Here is a 20,277-nt window from a genome sequence, read left to right as displayed (position 1 = left end):
GCTCATTGGGGTTACTGTTAGTTGTCCAAGAGGATAACAAAACTCTGAAGTACAAGATGACAATGATGAGACTGCTAGTGATACTGACTCTTCCCTTGAGTTAGTTTGTAGCGATAGGCATATCGATGCCTCTGCTCGGCTTGATTGGCCTTATTCCTTGGTTCAGATGGCCAACATCAAGTTGGTCTCCCACTTGATTCAGTGGGTTATATCTGGCCAAGTGAATGAGTCATTTCGTCTTCCGCCAATGAGCCCTTATTAGTTGTACTTTCTATCTCATAGTCTCATTAATTATCTCGAGATTCATGCTGACGCATTTCTGATGTACATGCATAATGTTCAAATCTTATTCGAATAGAGTTTGAACATGTATCAATTTTATTTGATTATGAATCCAAATTCAAACATTATCCTAACCTTGCCGGAATAAAATTTTAAACTTCTTGGAACTTAGTTCAAGACAAATTTTGCACAAGTAATCATCAAAAGCAAGTAACAGATTCTTAAAAAAAAAGACCAAAAATAAATGCTTTTGATTTTTTTTTCTTTTATTTTATATAAATGTAATAAATTTATTATAGAAAAAATTAGTTCGTGATATTGCCTAACGTATTTTTACAATTCATGAGGAACAGAGCTAACGCGACTCGACAAAGAGCGAGGAAGTGAGGCCCTTCGGCTGGCTAGGATATCGCTCCAGGCCATCTTCAAGCATCCGGCACTATAATTCTTTCAGTCGGAATGGCAGGTTTTACTTTTGCCTCTTCCACCTTCCTATTCTTCTTCACGGTCGATTATTTAAGCTCCCATTCTCTGGCGTTGTACGTGCAGTGGAATTGGTGATCCAAAACTTTAGAGCTGGTTTATTTTTTTATCGATTTTATCTCCGGCGGGATCATTTTTCTTGTTGATCAGGAGTTCTGAATGCATCTTAGGTACTTGATCGAAGATGATGAAGCGAGATGATCTGCGTAGGTGCGCAATAAGAGCAAGACCATGAGTACATTTTATCGATTCAACATATGTTCATCAGCGTTTGCTGTCGTGTTGCTTTGTTGAAACTGGATTGATAGGTTTTCCAGGATTCACAAAGAAGTGTTTAGAGAAAGCAATGATTTGCCAAAACACAGACCACGAAAACATTCCCAACTTATCCGGTCCTTGGTGTATATGGAAAAGTAAGCAATTGCACCAAGTGGTGAGAAAAATTCCGCTTTACCTTCATGAACAATGTACTTGTTGAATGATGGGTTGGATTGACGTTTACAAGTATTTTTTTATATACGAGAGGGAGGGAGGGGAGGGAGAGGGGAGGGTGGGAGATTCTAATTTTTCTATCAAGATCAGGCCTTTGTTTGGTGTTCTTTTGTGTATGTTTTGTGATAAGCAATGGCATCAAAATCATGAAATACATAAATAGAAACCAAGTAGAAAATCAGTAGTGATAGGAAAAAAATGCCCATAATGGAGACACAAATCACTTGCAACTACCCAAAGTTACCCTTTCATGTGAACATTAATATCATACAAAATCAAAGAGATGTTAAGCAGTTAACAAGGCATCTATCTATTTACGAAAATGAAGAAATCCTTAACATTATGTTTGCCGCCTTTATTGCAAATATGAGAAAAAAAATGATGCATTGACATTACCCACTTCTCTGTGCCTCTCGGATAACAGTAAGCTCCATAACCACACACATAATTGGTAGTAACTTAGAACTTAAACATAGATCGAGTCAAAAGATATCACAATCAACCTAGCAATCAACTAAGAAATAGTCAAAGCACATTTACCACAGGTAATGAATCAATTATGACAGCTAACGACATAATGCACAACATGTTAAATGGATGCTCTCTTTATCATAGAGCAACATTCCTATCAATTAAGCTTCACTTTCAAAATCTAAACCGTTGGCTAATGAAGAAATCTGAAATAAATGACTTGCAAGGGGGTTGATATGGAAATTGAGATAAATCTTGAAAACTATAAAAGTAGATGCATTTTGTGCACTTCAGCTGTAAATAATTTGATTTTGAGGAATAATTAAAAATAATAAATCTCATGAATGCCAAGCCTCAATCCACACAGGGCTTACTAACAAAGTTTGTAGAAAAGTAGGATAGGGGGCAAATTTTTACAACTTCAATGAATATATAATGGTAGAATACTGGATCCAATCATTGATGAAATTCACTATTGCTATTACACGATGGCATTCCTAACTCTTCCTTAGAGATGCTAACAAAATGAAGTTGTGATTGTTTTTTATGAGGCACAGGCTACACTAAAAAAATATCAATGGCTAGAGGGAGATGCCATTGCACCTACTCTTCTTTAAACCAACACCCTGGAGCAGAGGAACCATTCATTGATCCATGTGTATGTTCATGACATCCAGTTGTCTTATTCTTTATTTAAAAATGATATGAAGCTACTTGAAACCTCAATGATAGGCTTACTAGCACATATCATGTTATTTCAAATTCACTTCACAATTTTTTTGCATACTAAATCACAAGGATAAGCCTTTCTTTAGGCATTCTTCATCGTGCGAGTTCTTTTCTTCTTTTGGACTATAACAATGTGAAAAATTGAAGGGGAATAACAAAATATCGATCCTTACCCTCCACTGAAGGTAATTGATCCTCACCCGTCACTGAAGGTAATTGTAGGAATACATCATACCATTGCGGGATCAAAATTTCTTTTCACACACACACACACACACACACTGTAAGCATATATCCATATATCCAAGCCTCAATGATGTCATTTGTAGTGCGGGGGCATGAACCTATAGAAATTTTATATGGAAATGTGCACTATGGTGCGCCTGTCATATCCCTTTGATAGTGCATGCGGTGTTAATCCATGCATGATGATGAAGTTGTTGTGCAATTTTGATGAAGTCGTTGGGTGTGGAATGTATGTGGATTGTCTATGAGGTCTTCAAGCATGAATGCATGCGGTCTTGATGAAGTCATCAAACATGGATGTGCATATTGATTAAGTAGTCAAGCATGAATGCATGTAACATTAACAAGGTTGGAGTGCATGGCATTAAGGCATTAAATGCAGGTGTGAATGCTGTTGATAGTGTTCATGTCTTTGTTTTTGCTCTTGAAAAATTTAAATGCAAGAACGAGTCAGTGCGAGAGTGTGAGATAGTGAGAGAAAGGTAAAGAAAGAGAGGGATATGGAATAAAGATATATATAATCTGAGACGGAGACGGAGGAAGAGAGAGAAAGATAGTGAGATGGCGAGGGATGAGAGAGGAAAAAGTGAGAACAAGAGTAAAGAGTAAGAGAGAGAGATAGAGTAGGAAGGAGAGAGAAGGCAAGATCAAAGATGACCACACTAAGGTAGTAGTGATCGATGACCAAATGGGAGGTGGGTGCTTGGATATGCCTTTTGGGGGAACAAGTTGAGGGAGCTTGGTGTGTTGTGATCGATCTATTATGAGGATGATGATGTGATTTTTTTGAGTTTGAGAGCTGAGAGAGCAGAGACTATGAGTAATTTTTATGATGAAAAGATGGGTCTTTTGAGGGGGGCCTGACATTGGGAGGTTGGGTGCTTTGCAATGATTGGGGTGCTAATAGGCGTACACGATTATGAGCATCCAAGTGAAGAGAATATGAGATTACAAGAATCTCTTTAGCATTTTTTGCATGGTTAAAGGTAAAGTTCATTTTTATAGGTGGTGGCTACTTCACATGGAGGGCGGCTACTATAGGTATCTGTATGTTAGGTGATATTAAGGTGTATGTTTTACATGCTATGCTTTTTCGTCTTAACTCATTTTGATGGATTAACAAATGTAAATGAGAAGGCAAGCAAGGATTTGACTAATAGCAGGAGACATTTGTTGAAAGAATTAGCTGGGTTTTGCTAGAACTTTATTAATTGCACTTAACAATTCACACATCTAAGTGTTTTGAGAGTACATTGATCGTATATTTTAGTAAGAATTGAGTCCATGTGGGTGAGTTGATTTGGTATGAATTGGATTGCATTTGAGCTCGTTATGCTTGCTGAATTGCATGTAAGTTGCTGGGTTTAGTGGATTAGAGTGCTTCACCATAGGTTAGTCTTGAACTCAATTAAGTTGAGCTTGTATAGCTTGGTTTAAAGCCAAACAGCCTTGAGTTGATCCTCATAGACTTAAATTGGTTTGGCTAGATTTGGGTTAGTTTGACATGATTTAAGTTGAGGCAGTTCTAATGATTTTATGGTCGAGCCTCAACAATTATATTTGAAATAAGAGTAGATTTAGGTTGAGTTGATTCATCTTAGAGTTGGGAATTAGCTCAAATTTCAATTAGCTTAAGGTTAGATGAAGTCCTTAAATTTTGAATAGGTAGATTGAGTAGCTATAGCTCTATTTGAGTTGAATTGAACACACTCTTCTCAAGATTGAGCCTAATTCTTCTGATTACTTAATCACATTGCTTGATTATCTCCTAGACAAGGGGATTTTAGATTTGCATATGTAGGTAGTGTTATAATTCATGTGTTGAAGTTTGAGTTTGTTTCCTTTTTCAAACTATTCGATGCAAGTTGATTTCAATTATAAAGTTTTTATAAAACAATAAATTGCCGATCTAAATTGCATGAAATTTGAGGTGGACAAATATATATATATATATATTGGATGTTTGTCATACTTGATGATGCATTAGTAAATCTTGTTAATCCTTTTTAAATTTGGTCATGGATAACTTGATAGTACTGAGGATGGATTGTGATAGTTTTGAGATGACACATATGCTTTTAAAGGATCTCATTTCATGATCGATCCAATAAATTATAGAACACACATGTTGGTTTGATTTTGATGAAATCTTCACAAGTGCTTTGCTAAAATAAATGTTTATGATAAACTTGGTTGGCCTAGAATTAGTTGGTGCTTTGTTAAGCCACAAGTCAACGAGGGAATTGTTCATGAGGGTGGCCATTTAGTCAAATAGGCTCAACCATATGTGAAACTATGTCAATCTAAGTCGAGGAATGAGTGAAGTATAGAAATAGACTATTATAGGTCTTTGAGCTATGACCAAGTCCTTTCAAGTTTGATGGGCTATTTCACTAGAGACCCGCATGACTTGATGTAAGCACAAGCATGCTACATTAGGTCATGTAAGTTAGACTATATTTATCAAGTTAGACTTGCAATTGATGATTCATTCACATTGAGTGTAAGTGGAGTTTAGCTCTAAAGATTTGCAATCTGCTTCATGTTAAGATTTGACTAGCATTTTAGAAATAGTTTTGGAGTAATCTAAATGGTTATAATCACAATCAGATTAAATTCGGAGTCACAATTGAGTTGTATACTTAATATTATTTGTGGAGATGTTTAACAAAAGATATCCAAACTGAGGCACTTATGCTATTTGCAGATGATACTATCCTGTTTGGTGTATCCTCTGTTAAAATAAGTGAAGCATAAAACAATGATGGCAATTTAGACGATAAGATCTTAAGATTATTAGAAATTTTGCTTTAATATATGATCTTAAATATTACTGGGTTTGGAATGGATAATTATGAGTCCGTATTGCTAGAAGATCACATTTCATCTTGTTGTGACAAGTATTTTGGATCAATTAAACATAAGTATGGTTACATAATTATTAGTGTTAACAAGGGATTGTCAAAATAAGGATGCACCTCAATTGTAATTTGTGAGACAATATCATAGAGATTTGAAGTAAATTTTTATATTTGTATTAGATCTTATCTCTTTATGGATCTTAGTCTTGGATGATAGATTTCCCACTTATAGCCAAGTTGACTGTTACTAAAATATTAAGATGTATGCGGCAAATTAGAGTGGATAGATTATGAAATATTATACAACTAGGACAATTGTACCAGCACCAATAAAGGATTAGGTAGCGGTAAATTTGATTTAGGGGTTGGTCATATACAAAGAACGGTAGAAGATGCACCAATAAAGCGGGTGAATACATTCATGTGGAAGTATGAGGAAGCAGATAAGGGTAGAGCAAATGTAACATGTTACTTACGATGTATGGAGAATAATCATTCATACAGTAAGCTTTGATAATAGAGTCGAGGCTAATAATAATGATGATGTTGTCTGGGCATTTTGTATTGCAGACTTGAATTTTGAATTTTTTTTTTGGTTGTAGTGTTTTTGAAACCTTATGGCCACTTTTTGTTATTTTGTTAAGGCTACTTTTGTTCTTTCGTTAACTTTATTGGTAGTTTTATGACAATAAGCAATTTGTTAGCAATTTATTGGCAAAGAGGTAGCAAATTGTTAGCAGTTTTTTAGCTTTTTGTTATTTTTTTCTACAGTATATATAAATTAATTTTGAGATGCATGATAGATTTGTAATTTGGGTGCAGCAAAGCTGGGGTTGACTGGTGAAAACATATATCTCTTGTACAATTACAAATGTAATAGCGTATTTCACACACGATATCCCGGGGACAAGTGCGCCCTTAAAATGAAGCTAGCATACTCTGCAACACAGTTAATTCATTTGGATTCTTTACCAGCATATAGGATTTCGGACAGAGGAAATTTTCATTGCAATGGTTAGTTCTAGACTCACCATGCATGTTAATCTCAAGGTTGACTTTAGTAGGCCACATTATTCTCATAATAAACAATGTTATTTGAATCATTAATATGTTTGTTATAGTTCTTCTTTGAATATCCGCTCCACATCATAGTGTTGAAAGTTCAGTGTGTAATGAAGTCAATTTTACTTGTTATTTCTTAATATCGACATTATTTTGTTTGTTTCTGCAGTTCTTCCTTTTAAATCTTGCAATATTATTTATTTATATTTCATTTTTTTTTTTCTTATTTTCTTCAGCTGCGACTAGCACAAGTGATGTTCCATCGTATGAGAAAATCAACTTTCTAAAACTGCAGAATGGGAGGTACAATTTTATTTATGTATTCATCAATACATTTGTTTATCACTTTAGTAAATACATGTTGAACAATCCATATATATCTTCTCCAAGTAATTATTTTGTCTTTTCACTGTCTAGAGATGCTAGGGCATTATCAGGTATCCTTAAAATGTTATGATTTGTATCTTTGTTCTTTCTAAAGATTGCTGGAGGGTGACTTGGAGCATATTCATTGTGAGTTTCCTTGTTTGTAAGGGTGTTAAGTGGAAAATTTCTGTGCGTCAAAGGACTCAATAGTGAAGTAGTGCTAACTGATAAAGTTCATGCGCGTAAACAACTAAGTACTTGATGCAAAAAGTCAACATTGAGATTGAAGTCTTCCGATTTGAATTTATTTACAATCTTCATCATTAGAAGTCGGGCGGCCAACAAACCGAGCCGAGTCGAGCATGACTATGTTCAGGTTTCAAGCTGAGCTTGAGCTTAAATCGAGTTTTGAGTTTTTGTTTAGCTTGTTTCATTTGTTGTTCTAATTGATTGAGCTCGGTTCATGTTCATTTCATATGATGATAATTGAGTCATTTTCGAGTGGCTTAACGAGTAGTATTATGGAGCTAATTGATTTTTGATCAAATGATATTTATTGAACAAATTAAAGTTAGTGTTGTCGAGCTATTTATTTTTTAACTAAATAGTTTTTTTCCAACAAACTAATGAGTAATATGATTGAGCTACTTATTTTATAATCAAACGAGCTTTGTCGAGCTTATAAAGTAGTTACTTGTCGAACTTACAAGAATAAACGAGCCTTTAAACGAACATGCTACTAAATAAATAACTAAATAGTATACAAATGCATAAAATAAGCAGACAACTAAACAAACATGCTTTTATTTTGTTTTATGTATTATGATTTAAAAACTAATTTAATTTAATATAGATAAGCCTTAAATTGAGCTTGAATTGAGTTTATTTACAAGCTTTAAATTAAGCTTTAATCGAACTTATTCATAAGCATTAATTCCGAGCTTATTCACGAGGTTAATCTTGAACTTTAAATGAAACAATTCATTGAGCTTCGAGCTTGTTCTTTAGCTTTAAATGATGTTGTTCGTGATTATAAACGAATCTAATATGAAGATATTCAAGCTTCATTTAACAATTGAGTATTTATAATTGTGTTCTAATTTGTTTAATAAGTTAATCAAATGAGTATGAACGAGTTCTTATTGAGCCAAGTTACGAGTGGCTTATCGAACGCTTGATTCGTTTGCAACACTAATTAGAAGTTCATTTTCATGCATGAAAATGAAAACAGGAAACATTATCTAATACTTACTTAGAGCATTAGTTTCCACATGGATTCCATTGTGCAGCTCGAAGAGATGATCTTTATTGCATACCTCATTGGCTAACTAGACTATGTAATATGGTAAACAATGTGGAGCCACAACTAATTGTGGGATCAATCAACCAATTACATGCTCTTAATGGTTAACTTGCAATTCTGGGTAGATGGGCTTACCTTGAAGCAAACTTCCATATTCCTTTCCCTATTGAAGTGTTGTTTCTACCCGCCACATTGGAAAGGCATCCCTCAAAGTATTTGGGATGAGCACTAAGAGATGCATCACTCATTAACATGGCTTCGACGTGCTTACAAAATTGCTCAATGCCAATCCAACATTCAAGCTTACAGTCATTAAGCAAAATTTCATCTCTTATTTTATGCAATCTATCTAGCAGGAAATTGACAGCCTTTTGGAAATTGAAGGGGTTTTAGGCACAACCTTGGCGATGTAGGCGTGAATTTGGTTATTAAAATTTTAAACTCTTTTTTGATTGCAATATCAATTTCAATTCACCCAAAGGCTATTTCATAGCACAGAATAGATGCATAAGCAGATAATAAATGTGAAAAGTAAATAATTATACATATTTATTATGATTTAACATGGAAACTAGTGAACATCATCTTTTTAAGTATTGGCTCATTTTTGGGAATTGCATTATAATTCTTTTTTGTAATCACACACGGATAAGCAGATTGAAATCCTTTCCTTCTGTTTTTCAGGAGATAAAACCTTAGTTCTTTGAAGGCAAGGAGGCTGACACTCCTAGAGCCAATTCGGGCTGACTAGCAACTACTAATGAAGATTGTAAGGATTTATAGCAGTACAATGGCGCACAGATATTATAAAAGGCTGAAAGAAAGAGAAGGAAGAAATATATAGAATTGAAATAAGAAACTTCCTCTAATAGTTTCTACAAATTGATCCAGTGGGGCCCATGTGGCCAGTGGTCTAGGCCACCTAATAGGGACAAAATTTTACACTCCCCCTCAAGCTAGTTCCCAGATATTGTAAAAACTCAACTTGGTATTCTAATCATTGAAGCTTCCTTGAGATAAGGATTTAGTGAAAACATCTATGACTTAAATATGAGATGGAATGTAGATTTAAGGGTCTATTTAAGACAACTGCACTTGTTTGAAAAAACAGTTGTGAAGCTGTTGCTAGGAGAAGAAATTGTCAGGAGAAGCTGCTGTAGTATGTTTGGATAGTTTAATGGTGAATCTATTGTGTTGCAACTATTTCTAAAATAAATACTAAAATGCCCTTGTAGAATATAACTGCAAGTGCATACTTTCAGAAATAATTTAAACATAACGCCACAACTAAACTTTAAAATATTACAAAAAGTCATACGTCTTAAATTTTACATTAAAAGTGATACATCACTCAACACTAATACAATAACAACAACAACAAAGCCTTGATCCCACAATTAGTTGTGGCTCCACATTGTTTACCATATTACATAGTCTAGTTAGCCAATGAGGTATGCAATAAAGATCATCTCTTCGAGCTGCACAATGGAATCCATGTGGAAACTAATGCTTCTAAGTAAGAATTAGATAATGTTTCCTGTTTTCATTTTCATGCATGAAAATGAACTTCTAATTAGTGTTGCAAACGAATCAAGCGTTCGATAAGCCACTCGTAGCTTGGCTCAAGAAAAGCACCGCTTAGATTGAAAGAAAAATTTTATAAGATGGTGGCGAGACCTGCAATGCTCTATGGTTCGTAACGTTGGCCTTTAAAAGAGAAGCATAATACTAATTTAAGTGTTACCGAGATGAGAATGATTAGGTGGACCAGTGGCTTTACACTTAGAGACAAATGTGAAATGAATATATCCGTGATAGGGTTCGTGTAGCTCCAGTGACGAACAAAATTAGAGTTTTCTTAGATGGTTTGGTCAGGTAACGATTTAGTGAAAACAACTATGACTTAAATATGAGTTGGAATGTAGAGAGCACAATAAGCACAAGACAACACAGTCAAACAGGGCCTAAGTTCAACTATTGTTGTGAAGACCACATCCTCATAATAAGAAAGCAAGAGCTTGTAAGAAGGAAATCGAAGGTGAATGTTACATGAAGAAAAAAAGGATAATGGGTGATGAAATGATTATTATATTTAAACTGCACTTGTTTGAAGAAACAGTTGTGAAGCTGTTGCTGGGAGAAGCCATTGTCAGGAGAAGATGCTGTAGTCTTTTTGGATAGTTTAATTGTGAAACTATTGTGTTGTCGCGCTTCTGCGGCTTCCGACTCGTTCGTTCGGCTCTTTCACGCTGGAAGACTTCTGCGTCATGTGACGTCGCTTCTTCGTCGCGCGTCTTCCATTCTCAGCTACGCCTCCTGTAGTCTCCTACAGCTCCAACTTCTGCAGCTTTGCACTCGCGTCCGTCCTGTGAATTACTCGCAGTCCAGGCTCAAGTAGCTTGCAGCTGTTCAACTCACTTCCATGGCTACTGCTCCTTCTCAACCACCGACTAATTCAATTTTAAACCTTGGGAAGACTTCTTTTGTTGATATGGTTGACTCTATGGGATCAGATCAGGTTTTCCATCAGGTTTACCATGAATCATTCGAAGGCCAGGAGGATTGCAACCTTATCAAGAAGACGGATATGAAGAGTGACAAACTGACTCTTTTCTTCTTTTATGTTGAAGTTTCCAACCTGGTTAATAAGTTCAAATTCACCCTCATTGGGAAGTTCCAATCGGGACATCCCAAAATGGAAATCGTTTAAAGATCTCAAACTATTGGGAATTTGGAAGGTTGACCTCTTTGATGGGAGACATGTGATGATACAATTATCTAAAGTGGAAGACTATACCAAAATATTTTCCAAGAAGTTTATGACAATATTTATGCTAATAAAGGGAAAATATATGAAATTGCTTAAGTGGTCTCCTGAATTTGACCCCAGTCAAGAATCACCTATAGATCCAATCTGGTTTAAACTATCTGGCCTAAAGTCGCACTACTTCGACCACCAAGTTCTCTACTCTATTGGAGCTGTACTAGGGAAACCTATGAAATTGGATACACCCACCTTCAATCTAATCAGGTCTTCGGTTGTAAGAATTATTGTAGAAAGGGATATCACTCTCCCTGATGTGGACAAAATATGACTTGGTACTACCCACAATGGATATTGACATCCAATTATAGCAGAACAAAGACCCTACTACTGCAATCACTGTAAACTACTTGGGTACACCCCTGCCAAATGCTTCAGGCTTCACCCACATTTGAGATTGGCAGGTCCTAACAACATAATCCATGTGGAGGAAAATATAGCAGACACTGTTAATCTTTCAAAAATATTGAATGAGAATTTGACTCATAAGGTTACTCCTCACCAACCAGACCAACAACTTCCGCCTACTGTTGTTGAGGCAGCTCTTCCTCAGATTATAAATTCTATGAATTTTGTTGCAACATATGCTAACAGAAGTGTCTTGGAACCATCTATTGCAAGATAAGAGGGTACTCAAGTTATGGAGGAGTGTCAGGATCAAGGTGTGCTGCAGGCTGAGTCAGATCAACAGTTTACCTTCTTTGAAGATCTACATATTGTTCACACGGGACTACCTCTGGCAGATGATTGACAAGTTTACAAATCTAGGAAGAAGAAAAAATGAATACCAGATCTCAGTAACTCTCAGAATGACTGTATATTAAAAAAAATAAACACTTTTTTTTATAAAGTCTTGGTTCGACTTCCTCTTTTTGGCATGCGAGCCTCTATTTCTATGCACGCAAGCACACATTTCTCCTAGTCCCTTCTTCCTCTTCGACGCCACACGACGAAAAACCTACTCAACTTCGGCCTTGTATGGCAGAATCATGTTAGCACGGATCTTGAGGCAAGCTTAGAATGTGGACATCTGAAAAGGAGGGGCTCGCATTCAAAGGTCATGAGGACTTGGTCAATAGGAGCAATTTGATATGGGATCATAATCACTGCTGGACCAGGATAAGGACATTGTGAAGGTTTATCTGATCGGCCACCTCTAAACATTGCCTGACGGACACAATAGACCGAACGAAGGAAGAAGCTCTATGTTGGATGAAAGAAGAAGATTGTATAAAGACTAGGGCTAAACAAAAGGTGTTTTCAGTCAAGAAACACCTATGAGATCCTCACATCGTTTGACTTGCTAATGTCGAACGAAGGGATCCGATACAAATGACTGAAATTTTCCTCGACCAATCAAGTTTTTCTATTGTCAAGGCTGGAAGCATTAATTGTAAAAAAGACTTTAATACCTTTGTATCTCTTCTTCAGTGAAGGGGCATTAGATGTATTTGTGCATTTCAAGTATCTTTTATGATTATAAATAGGGGATCTTTTTTTGAATAAAAGGTTACATGCTCTCATTCTATTGTTTACTCTTCCTATCATTCTCCTTCCTTCACTTTACTCCTTGTGCGTGATTTCCTGAACAATTTAGGATATAACGGGCCTTCTTATTCCTAATTGCAAAAGCCCTAGGTTACCATCGCTCGCACTACAAAGTTCGCTAGACTTCGGCTTCGTCACCTGTAGCGACACTGATTCCACCTTTTGAACACGTCACACCGCTCACCTTCTACTCCTTCACTTGAGATGCACACGACTACATCGTTCATCGGGTATGAGAAGCACACGACTCCTCTCCTTCCTCTTCTTACATCCTTCTCACTTGCTCTCTACTCTGTCTTACTCTTATCTTTGACTTGAATGAGCCAATCTTGTTCGTCCCTTCCCCTAACTCCTAAAGACTTAATTGTCTCGATAATTTTGTTCAAACTGGCATTGCTGTTTTGAAATTTTTTTAGAAGTTATTAAATTCCTCTTTTCTAGATGTGGGTATCAATTTCATATTGAATTTTGATAGAATGAATAACGTTTTCTTAAGTTTGAAACATGTCGTTATCTTGTATTATCTCATTCCTTTAATTCTGAATGATAAAATTCTTGCCTCATGATTACCGGTTTGAAGTTTTCTGTTAGATTTACCGGGATTTAATTTTAGTTCTATTGCTGCAGTGATATTAGAGGTGTGGCAGTTGAGGGTGTCGAGGGGGAACCCATCAGTCTTACTGAGCCTGTTTCAGAAGCAATTGGCGCTGCTTTCGCTGCGTGGCTGTTAGAAAAAAAGAAACCAGCTGCTTCAAAGCGCCTTAGGGTTTCAATCGGTCATGATTCACGAATTTCAGCACAAACATTGCAGGTTTATCTTTGATCTTTTATTATTATTGTGACTAAACCATGCTGTGTTTTATGTCATCTAACTGAAGTTTAGCTTATTAGTACTTTGGCTTGTATTGTCATTGATGTGCTGCACACATAAGATAAAATTTTATTTGGAAGTAGAAGTTGGGGAGAAACTTGTTTGTTGCTGCATATTTTCTTATAGAGGAATCCTCCTTTTTTTCCGATCATTGTTTAGCCACCGTGTACAAGCTCCTCGAGTTATGCAGGCATTTGAGGAAAGGACCAAAATTGCCCCTTACTATTTGTGAGAGCCTATTTTAGTTCAAGACTATATAGAAGGCTTGAAGTAGTTCCTAGATTTGTTAAACAGGGACCAAAATAGTTTTTCCAGAAAAACTAACATAAATTTAAGTTAATGGTGTTAAAAAAACGGCAGTTTAAGAAAATATATTTCTTTCTTGTATTTTAAATAATTCTAATTTTTTTCTTATCTTATTTCCTTTTGTACAATAATTGATTTTGCATATAACAGGAGTGGATTAAGCTATTAGAGATTAAATAATTTTGTTTAATTTTTTTGGTTATTCTGATTCTATTTAGGGTGTAAACGAGTTGAGTCGGCTCACAAGCCTACTGGAGCTTGACTCGATTATAGACTCACGAGTTAGGCTTATGAAGCTATAACTCCAGCTAGAACTAAAACTTGCGTGCTTATCGATCTCGTGTTCGTGCTGGAGGTTACTTGGCTCGTTCGCTTATCAAGTTGCTCATAAGGTTGTATGATTTATCGAACAGGCTGGGGGAATGGCTATGATGCATGTAGTGGTTTGAAGGTACATTAATGCTATTTTTAAACCACCCTAATCATTCCGTTTCCCCTTCTCTCGTGGCCTCGCCTTAAGTTCTCGCCCAACTCTCTCTCTTGCATCAAGCTCTCATCCGACGCTGTCTCGGCATAATCTTTTATTTTCTTTCCTCTCTCTCCCTCTCTCTCTTTCTCCCTCTCTCTATTGCTCACTTGCAACCAAAGGTTGATCGTTCGGGTTGGGGTTCTATCCAAAATTGAGGGTGGTATAAATGTAAAATTTAAAGTTTAGAGCTTAGATCTGTAAATGCTTATGAATTGTGTAAATGCCCCTACTTCCATTTAACCTAGGTTATTAGCTGTCAAACTCTGAGCTGTCCTTTTTAATTGTATTTATTTTTGCTTTGCTAAAATTTGAATGGATACTAATATTGCAGTTCAATGAACATGGGGCTTGCGCTCTTGCTGTTTTAGAAGATTGACTCCTTTGGAGTGTTATTATTTGATTGAGTTATGATTGACAATTAGGTTTACTTGGATATGTTCTACTATGTATTCCTAATTGAATAAAGTGCCAAAATAGTCCCTTGAATGTTTACATTGGGTAATTTTATTACTAGAGTTTATGAAAGTGCCAAATTAGTTCTCATATTAAAAGAACCGAGAGACTAAATTGACAATTTTATAAACTTGGGACTAAAATGACCCCTGCAAAGAGTTAAAGGATTATTTTGACACTTCTCAAGTTAGAGACTAAATTGACACTTTTATAAATTTGGGACTAAACCTTAAACAAACTTACCAAGTAGGAGAACATGAGGAAGGTGATGCAGAGAAAATATATACCGCCTTATTATTATTAAATATATTTCTGAAACTCCACCACCTACAACAAAGAGACCTATCGGTGGAGTAGTTCACGACGAAGTTTGATTTGTTACAGATGAAGTGTGAGTTGGTTGAGCTCGAGGAACACACCATAGCTCATTATCTGGAGGGCCTAAATCATGCTATTAGCAAAGTCGTACAACTGCAACCCTATTGGTCACTGGGAAATATCTAGACTTTAGATTTGAAATTGGAAAGATAACAAAATTAGAGCAGGCAACAACCCTTCTTTAGAAAACCACCAACACTTCGACAATTACTTACAGGGGTTTTTTTGGAGGAGTTGGAAAGATGGGACATGAAAATGATAAGACAGATCTGAGTGGAAAAAGCCAAAAAAGAGTAGTTCGCTCGACAAAGTGCCTATCAGGTGTTTCAGATGCCACGTGCACGGACACATAACCTCCTACTATCCCACAAGCCGAGTTGTTTCATTCACAGAGCAATGCGTCGTCAACGAAGTAGAGGAAGAGTAATCAAGGGAGAATCTAGAATAGGAACTTTAGCTCTAGAGAGATAAGGGAGATGCTAGTCATACAGAGAGTTTTGCAGATGGAGTAGAAGAATCAGTCAAGGCTGAGACACAATATTTTTCAAATTAAGTGCACGGTAAAAGGAAAAGTTTGCAATTTGATTATCGTGGTAGGAGCTGCGAGAATGTAGCATCCACACTGATGGTGAAGAAATTGAGGCTGGCCACAAAAAAAAAAAACATCCTTAGTCCTGCTCCCTTACCTGGTAGAAAAGGGGCAACGAGATCCTCGTGGATCAACATCACTTGGTTGAATTTTAGATTGGGGATTAGTTATTGGAGCAAGTGAGGTGCAATCTGATCCCAATAGACGTGTGCCATAATCTGTTAGGGAGTTCACAACAGTTCGACTGCAAGACCAACATGACAGCTTCAAAAATACTTATCCTTTAAGAAGGATGGAAGGCACATCATGCTTTTATTTATCAAGGATGCAAGAGTAGTAGACATTACAAAGATAGAGGAGCTAATAGTCCCGAAAGCTACTTTCATGCAGTCAGTTCGAGTGCTCCAGTGGCAATGGCGTCTATCCTATTAGAGGGAACTTAGGGGAGTTTGAGATACAAACTCCTATACAACCACCGCTGTGTGACTTCTAGGACATGATGACTGAAAGTCTTCTGGAAGGGTTGTCGCCACTTAGAGGCCTTCAACACGCAATTGATCTAATACCCGGATCAGTGTTGTGAAACTGGCCCACCTATAGATTGAGACAGGCAGAGTAAGAGGAGTTGTAACGACAGGTACATGATCTCTTTGCAAGAGGCTTGGTCAGAGAGAGTACTAGCGTGTGTGCTGTCATCTCATTGATAGTACCCAAGAACAATGGATCGTGGAGGATGTGCATTGTTATTGGAGCCATAAACAACATTACTATCAAATACCGGTTCCCTATATCTCGCTTGGATGATCTCTTGGATCAGTTGCACGGTTCCATTTCTTTTCTAAGATTGACTTATGCAACGACTGCTACCAGATCCAGATAAGATCAGAGGACAAGTGGAAGACCACTTTCAAGACTCGGGATGGGCTATACGAGTGGACAATCATGTAGTTTAGATTTTCTAATGCGCCCAACACATTTATGAGATTGATGAATCAGTTGTCCCGTACATAAGATCTTCTGGTTCGCATCGGGAATTTGTGGTGGTATACTTCAGTGACATTCTGGTATATTGCCGGTCCGATGAGGAGCACTTACAACACCTAAGGATGGTCTTTGAGATTTCGCAAATAGAAAGCTTTACGCCCATCCAAAGAAGTGCCACTTCCTGATAGCATATGTATTTTTTTTGGGTCGTATCGTGTTTAGTGTGGGCATTTAGATGGACCCGATAAAGATCGAAGCCATTGTGGGCTGGACCGCACCATAGTCCTTCACCAAGACAGTTTTTGGGACTAGCATTGTTTTATAGGCAATTCATCAAGAGCTTCAGAACCATCAATAGTGCTTTTGAAAGGTGAGAAATTGTAGTGGATAGATGCAACTCAGACCAGTCTCTCGACACACTGAAGGAGAATGTGACTCAGGCCCTAGTTCTGGCACTACTGCATTTTAATTAGCTGTTCGAGGTGGAATGTGAGGCATCCAACATGGGGATAGGGGTAGTGCTGAGCCAGGGAGGCCACCCCATGGCCTTCTTCAGTGAGACTGAATGAATCATGAAGGAAATATTCGATGCATGATAAGGAGTTTTATGCTATTGTGAGAGCACTTGATCACTGGAGCCATTACATATTGACGAGCAAGTTTTTTGCTCATTTACCATTAAGGTTTGAAATTTCTAAATAGCTAGAATAAACTAAAGTCCTAACACGCATTTTGGGTGGAGTTCTTAGCATCGTTCCAGTTCGCGCTTAAGCACAATGTGGTGAGCTAGAACCATGCAACAAATGCACTAAGCTGTCACCACTTGCTGATGACTGCGATGTAAGCTCGATTCATAGGCTTTGAGGTAGGAAGAAACTATATGGAATAGATGAGGATTTTAGAAAAATCTTGGAGCAATGTCAGAAGAAGCCTACCAAGCAGCACTGGAGAGCTTATGGTTACTTGTTTTACTAGAGTAAGTTGTGTATTCCTTGATGTTCGTTGAGGGAGTCCATTGTTTAGGAAAGCTATGGTGATGGACTGACAAAATATTTTGATAGTGATAAGACTCTCACTTGTGAGAGCGTTTTTTTTCGACTCGACTGACGAGAGATGTAGAGCGACACGTAAGACTGCTTGATTTGTCATTTGGCCAAAACTAGGGGAAAAAATGAAGGACTATACACCCCATTACCTATACCAGAGGCACCATGGGTGGACGTCAGCATTGATTTTGTGGTGGGTCTCTCGAGAACACATTGGAACAAAGGATTCTATGATGGATGTGGTGGATTGATTCTAGAAGATGATGCATTTCATACCCCGCTATCGAACACTGAATGCATCACATTTCACCGACTTGCACTGCAGGGAGATGTGAGACTGCACGGGATACACAAGACCTTCACTTTCAACAGGAACGCCAAATTTCTGAGTCACTTTTGGAGGACCTTGTAAGGGGAAGCTGGACACTAAGCTTCAGTTGGGTTCAGTAGCTCACCGACAGACGGACGACCAGACGGAGGTAATAAACAACAATTTGAGGAAACCTCTGATATGCATTGTGTGAAAGAGTATTAAGCTGTGGGATTTGATTCTGGCTCAATCTGAGCTTTCTTACAACAGATCCGTGAGTCAGACTATGAGACACCCATTTGAGATTGTGTACGGGCGCAATCTACTCACTCCACTTGAATTGTACCTCTCCTGCCAACATCAAAGATTAGTGAAGATGCGAAGAAATGGGTGCACCGGAAGCTCCATGAGGAAGTTGGGAAGAAGATCACTAAGCAAAATGTAAATAGAAAGCCCTTGCGAATAAGACCAAGAAAAAAATGATTTTTCAAGGAGGGGATCTACTGTGGATTTGATTGAAGAAAGAAAGATTTTCGTTGGGAGCATTTGGTAAACTCAAGCCCAGAGCAGATGGACTTTTCAGAATACTCTGGAATCTGAATGACAACGCTTATAAGACCAACCTATCAGGGAATTATAATGTGTCTGTTACGTTCAATGTCGCGGACTTGACACTGTACTACAAATAGCTGGAAGCTTTGATGAATGAAGTTGAAGCTGCCCCAACTATAAAAGATTGATGCAGGGGCTAGGAGGGTGAATCGTCCCGACCGGTTTGACAAGCAGCCCTGCTAGTTCAGTAGGGAGGTTGAACCGCCAAACCCTACTTAAAATTTGTAGTTGCCGCCGCCCAAGAGGAGGGGTTTTCCCCTCCTAGTTATCTTATTATAAATACATTGATTTGTTATTTATGGTTCAGTTTTTTCCTTACTTTTGATTTATGCCGTCGACGTTTCTTCCTTGCTAGGGTTGTATCTGAGTGTAGATGTTGCTCTGACTGTATTTTTCTCTGAGGTGGTGACTATCCCATGTAAGCCTTTACTACTTACCCTTTTCTGTTTGCCGCCAACCCCAACTGCACACCCATCCTGCCTGAGATTCTGCCGCCTGCCTATTCTCTTTCTCCAGCTGCTGCTAAACACCCAATCTTTCCTTCCACTAACCTTACCCAAGCCCTACAACCACCGAAAACATTTTCCAACCTCACCGGATATTACCTTCAGCCCCATTCAACACTCCCAACCCCTACGCCTCCTCACAAAAATCCTGTAACACCGCAACACCCCCGCCCCAAATCCCTCTCGCTGCTCTAACTGCAACTTAGCTTGCTCCCTTCCAACCGACCACCACCTCTCCCAGTCCTCTCTCACCACTGTCCACCAATTACTTCGCTTCGGCCTAACCGTAGATTTGCTTTGTGCTGTGTTTCCCTTCCTATTTTGAGACTTGATTGTAGTTCTGATGTCTTGACATATTAAAATTCTATTTTCCTATCGGATTTTGGGTCTCCAGGATCACTCTCTTTAATATCAAAGGCGTGGACACTCATAGAAGCTTGTCAGTGATCAGGCTAGTTTGAGCCTCTGACTTTTATTTTTTTGATAAAATTTCCCTGGTCATTCTCAAGTCTTCTCAACCTTAAATTTTTCCGTTCCTTCTCTTGTATGTGATTGAAGTATTTGGAGGAGATGCTGATAATTAGCAACCTTCCATACATTGGCAGAGTGATTTGAATCTTTTTGACTATTGGCCAGCCTTTCGGGCCTTCCACACACCATTGAATTTTTTCGTCTCCAATATTCACAACACCCTTCTGGACTTGGTGAATCCCACCTTGATTACTTCTATGTTGCCTTCTCCCCTTTCCACCCTTTTTCGCCTGTCAGTCAGGTGAGCACTTAACTCCATTTATTCATAAACTATGTCGATGGCTTAGTAATTGACCACAAGACCTAGCGTGTTAAGAGAGGTTCTTAATTCTATTTCAATGATATCAATATATTAACAAAAACAACAACAACAATAACAACAACAAAACCTTATTCCCACTACGTGGGGTCGACTACATGAATCCTTTTTCTCCATTGCGTCCTATTTAGTGTCTTATTTTCATTTAGTTCTAGTAAATTAAGATCATTTTTTAT

The 20,277-nt window shown here is 37.6% G+C and overlaps 1 protein-coding gene across 11 annotated transcripts in view; it reads left to right on the top strand.

Moving 5' to 3' along the window:
- Positions 1-610: 610 nt before the first annotated feature.
- The window catches only part of LOC110023960 (phosphoglucomutase), a 115,522-nt gene continuing 95,855 nt past the window's right edge, over positions 611-20,277 (top strand). For 3 of the 11 annotated variants that reach the window (XM_020723622.1, XM_020723631.1, XM_020723629.1), the window contains exons 1-5: positions 936-975; positions 1,074-1,178; positions 6,387-6,578; positions 6,863-6,929; positions 13,295-13,478. In XM_020723622.1, coding sequence (XP_020579281.1) covers positions 963-975; positions 1,074-1,178; positions 6,387-6,578; positions 6,863-6,929; positions 13,295-13,478 — 561 coding nt within the window. In that variant the 5' untranslated portion in view covers positions 936-962. The other 8 variants (XM_020723623.1, XM_020723624.1, XM_020723625.1 and 5 more) reach the window with 8 other exon arrangements.

This window comes from Phalaenopsis equestris, unplaced genomic scaffold, assembly GCF_001263595.1.
Source record: "Phalaenopsis equestris unplaced genomic scaffold, ASM126359v1 Scaffold000237, whole genome shotgun sequence".
Classification (NCBI taxonomy): Eukaryota; Viridiplantae; Streptophyta; class Magnoliopsida; order Asparagales; family Orchidaceae; genus Phalaenopsis; species Phalaenopsis equestris.
The sequence above is the reverse complement of the archived record's forward strand: the minus strand, read 5'-3'. Positions and strand labels throughout refer to the sequence as shown.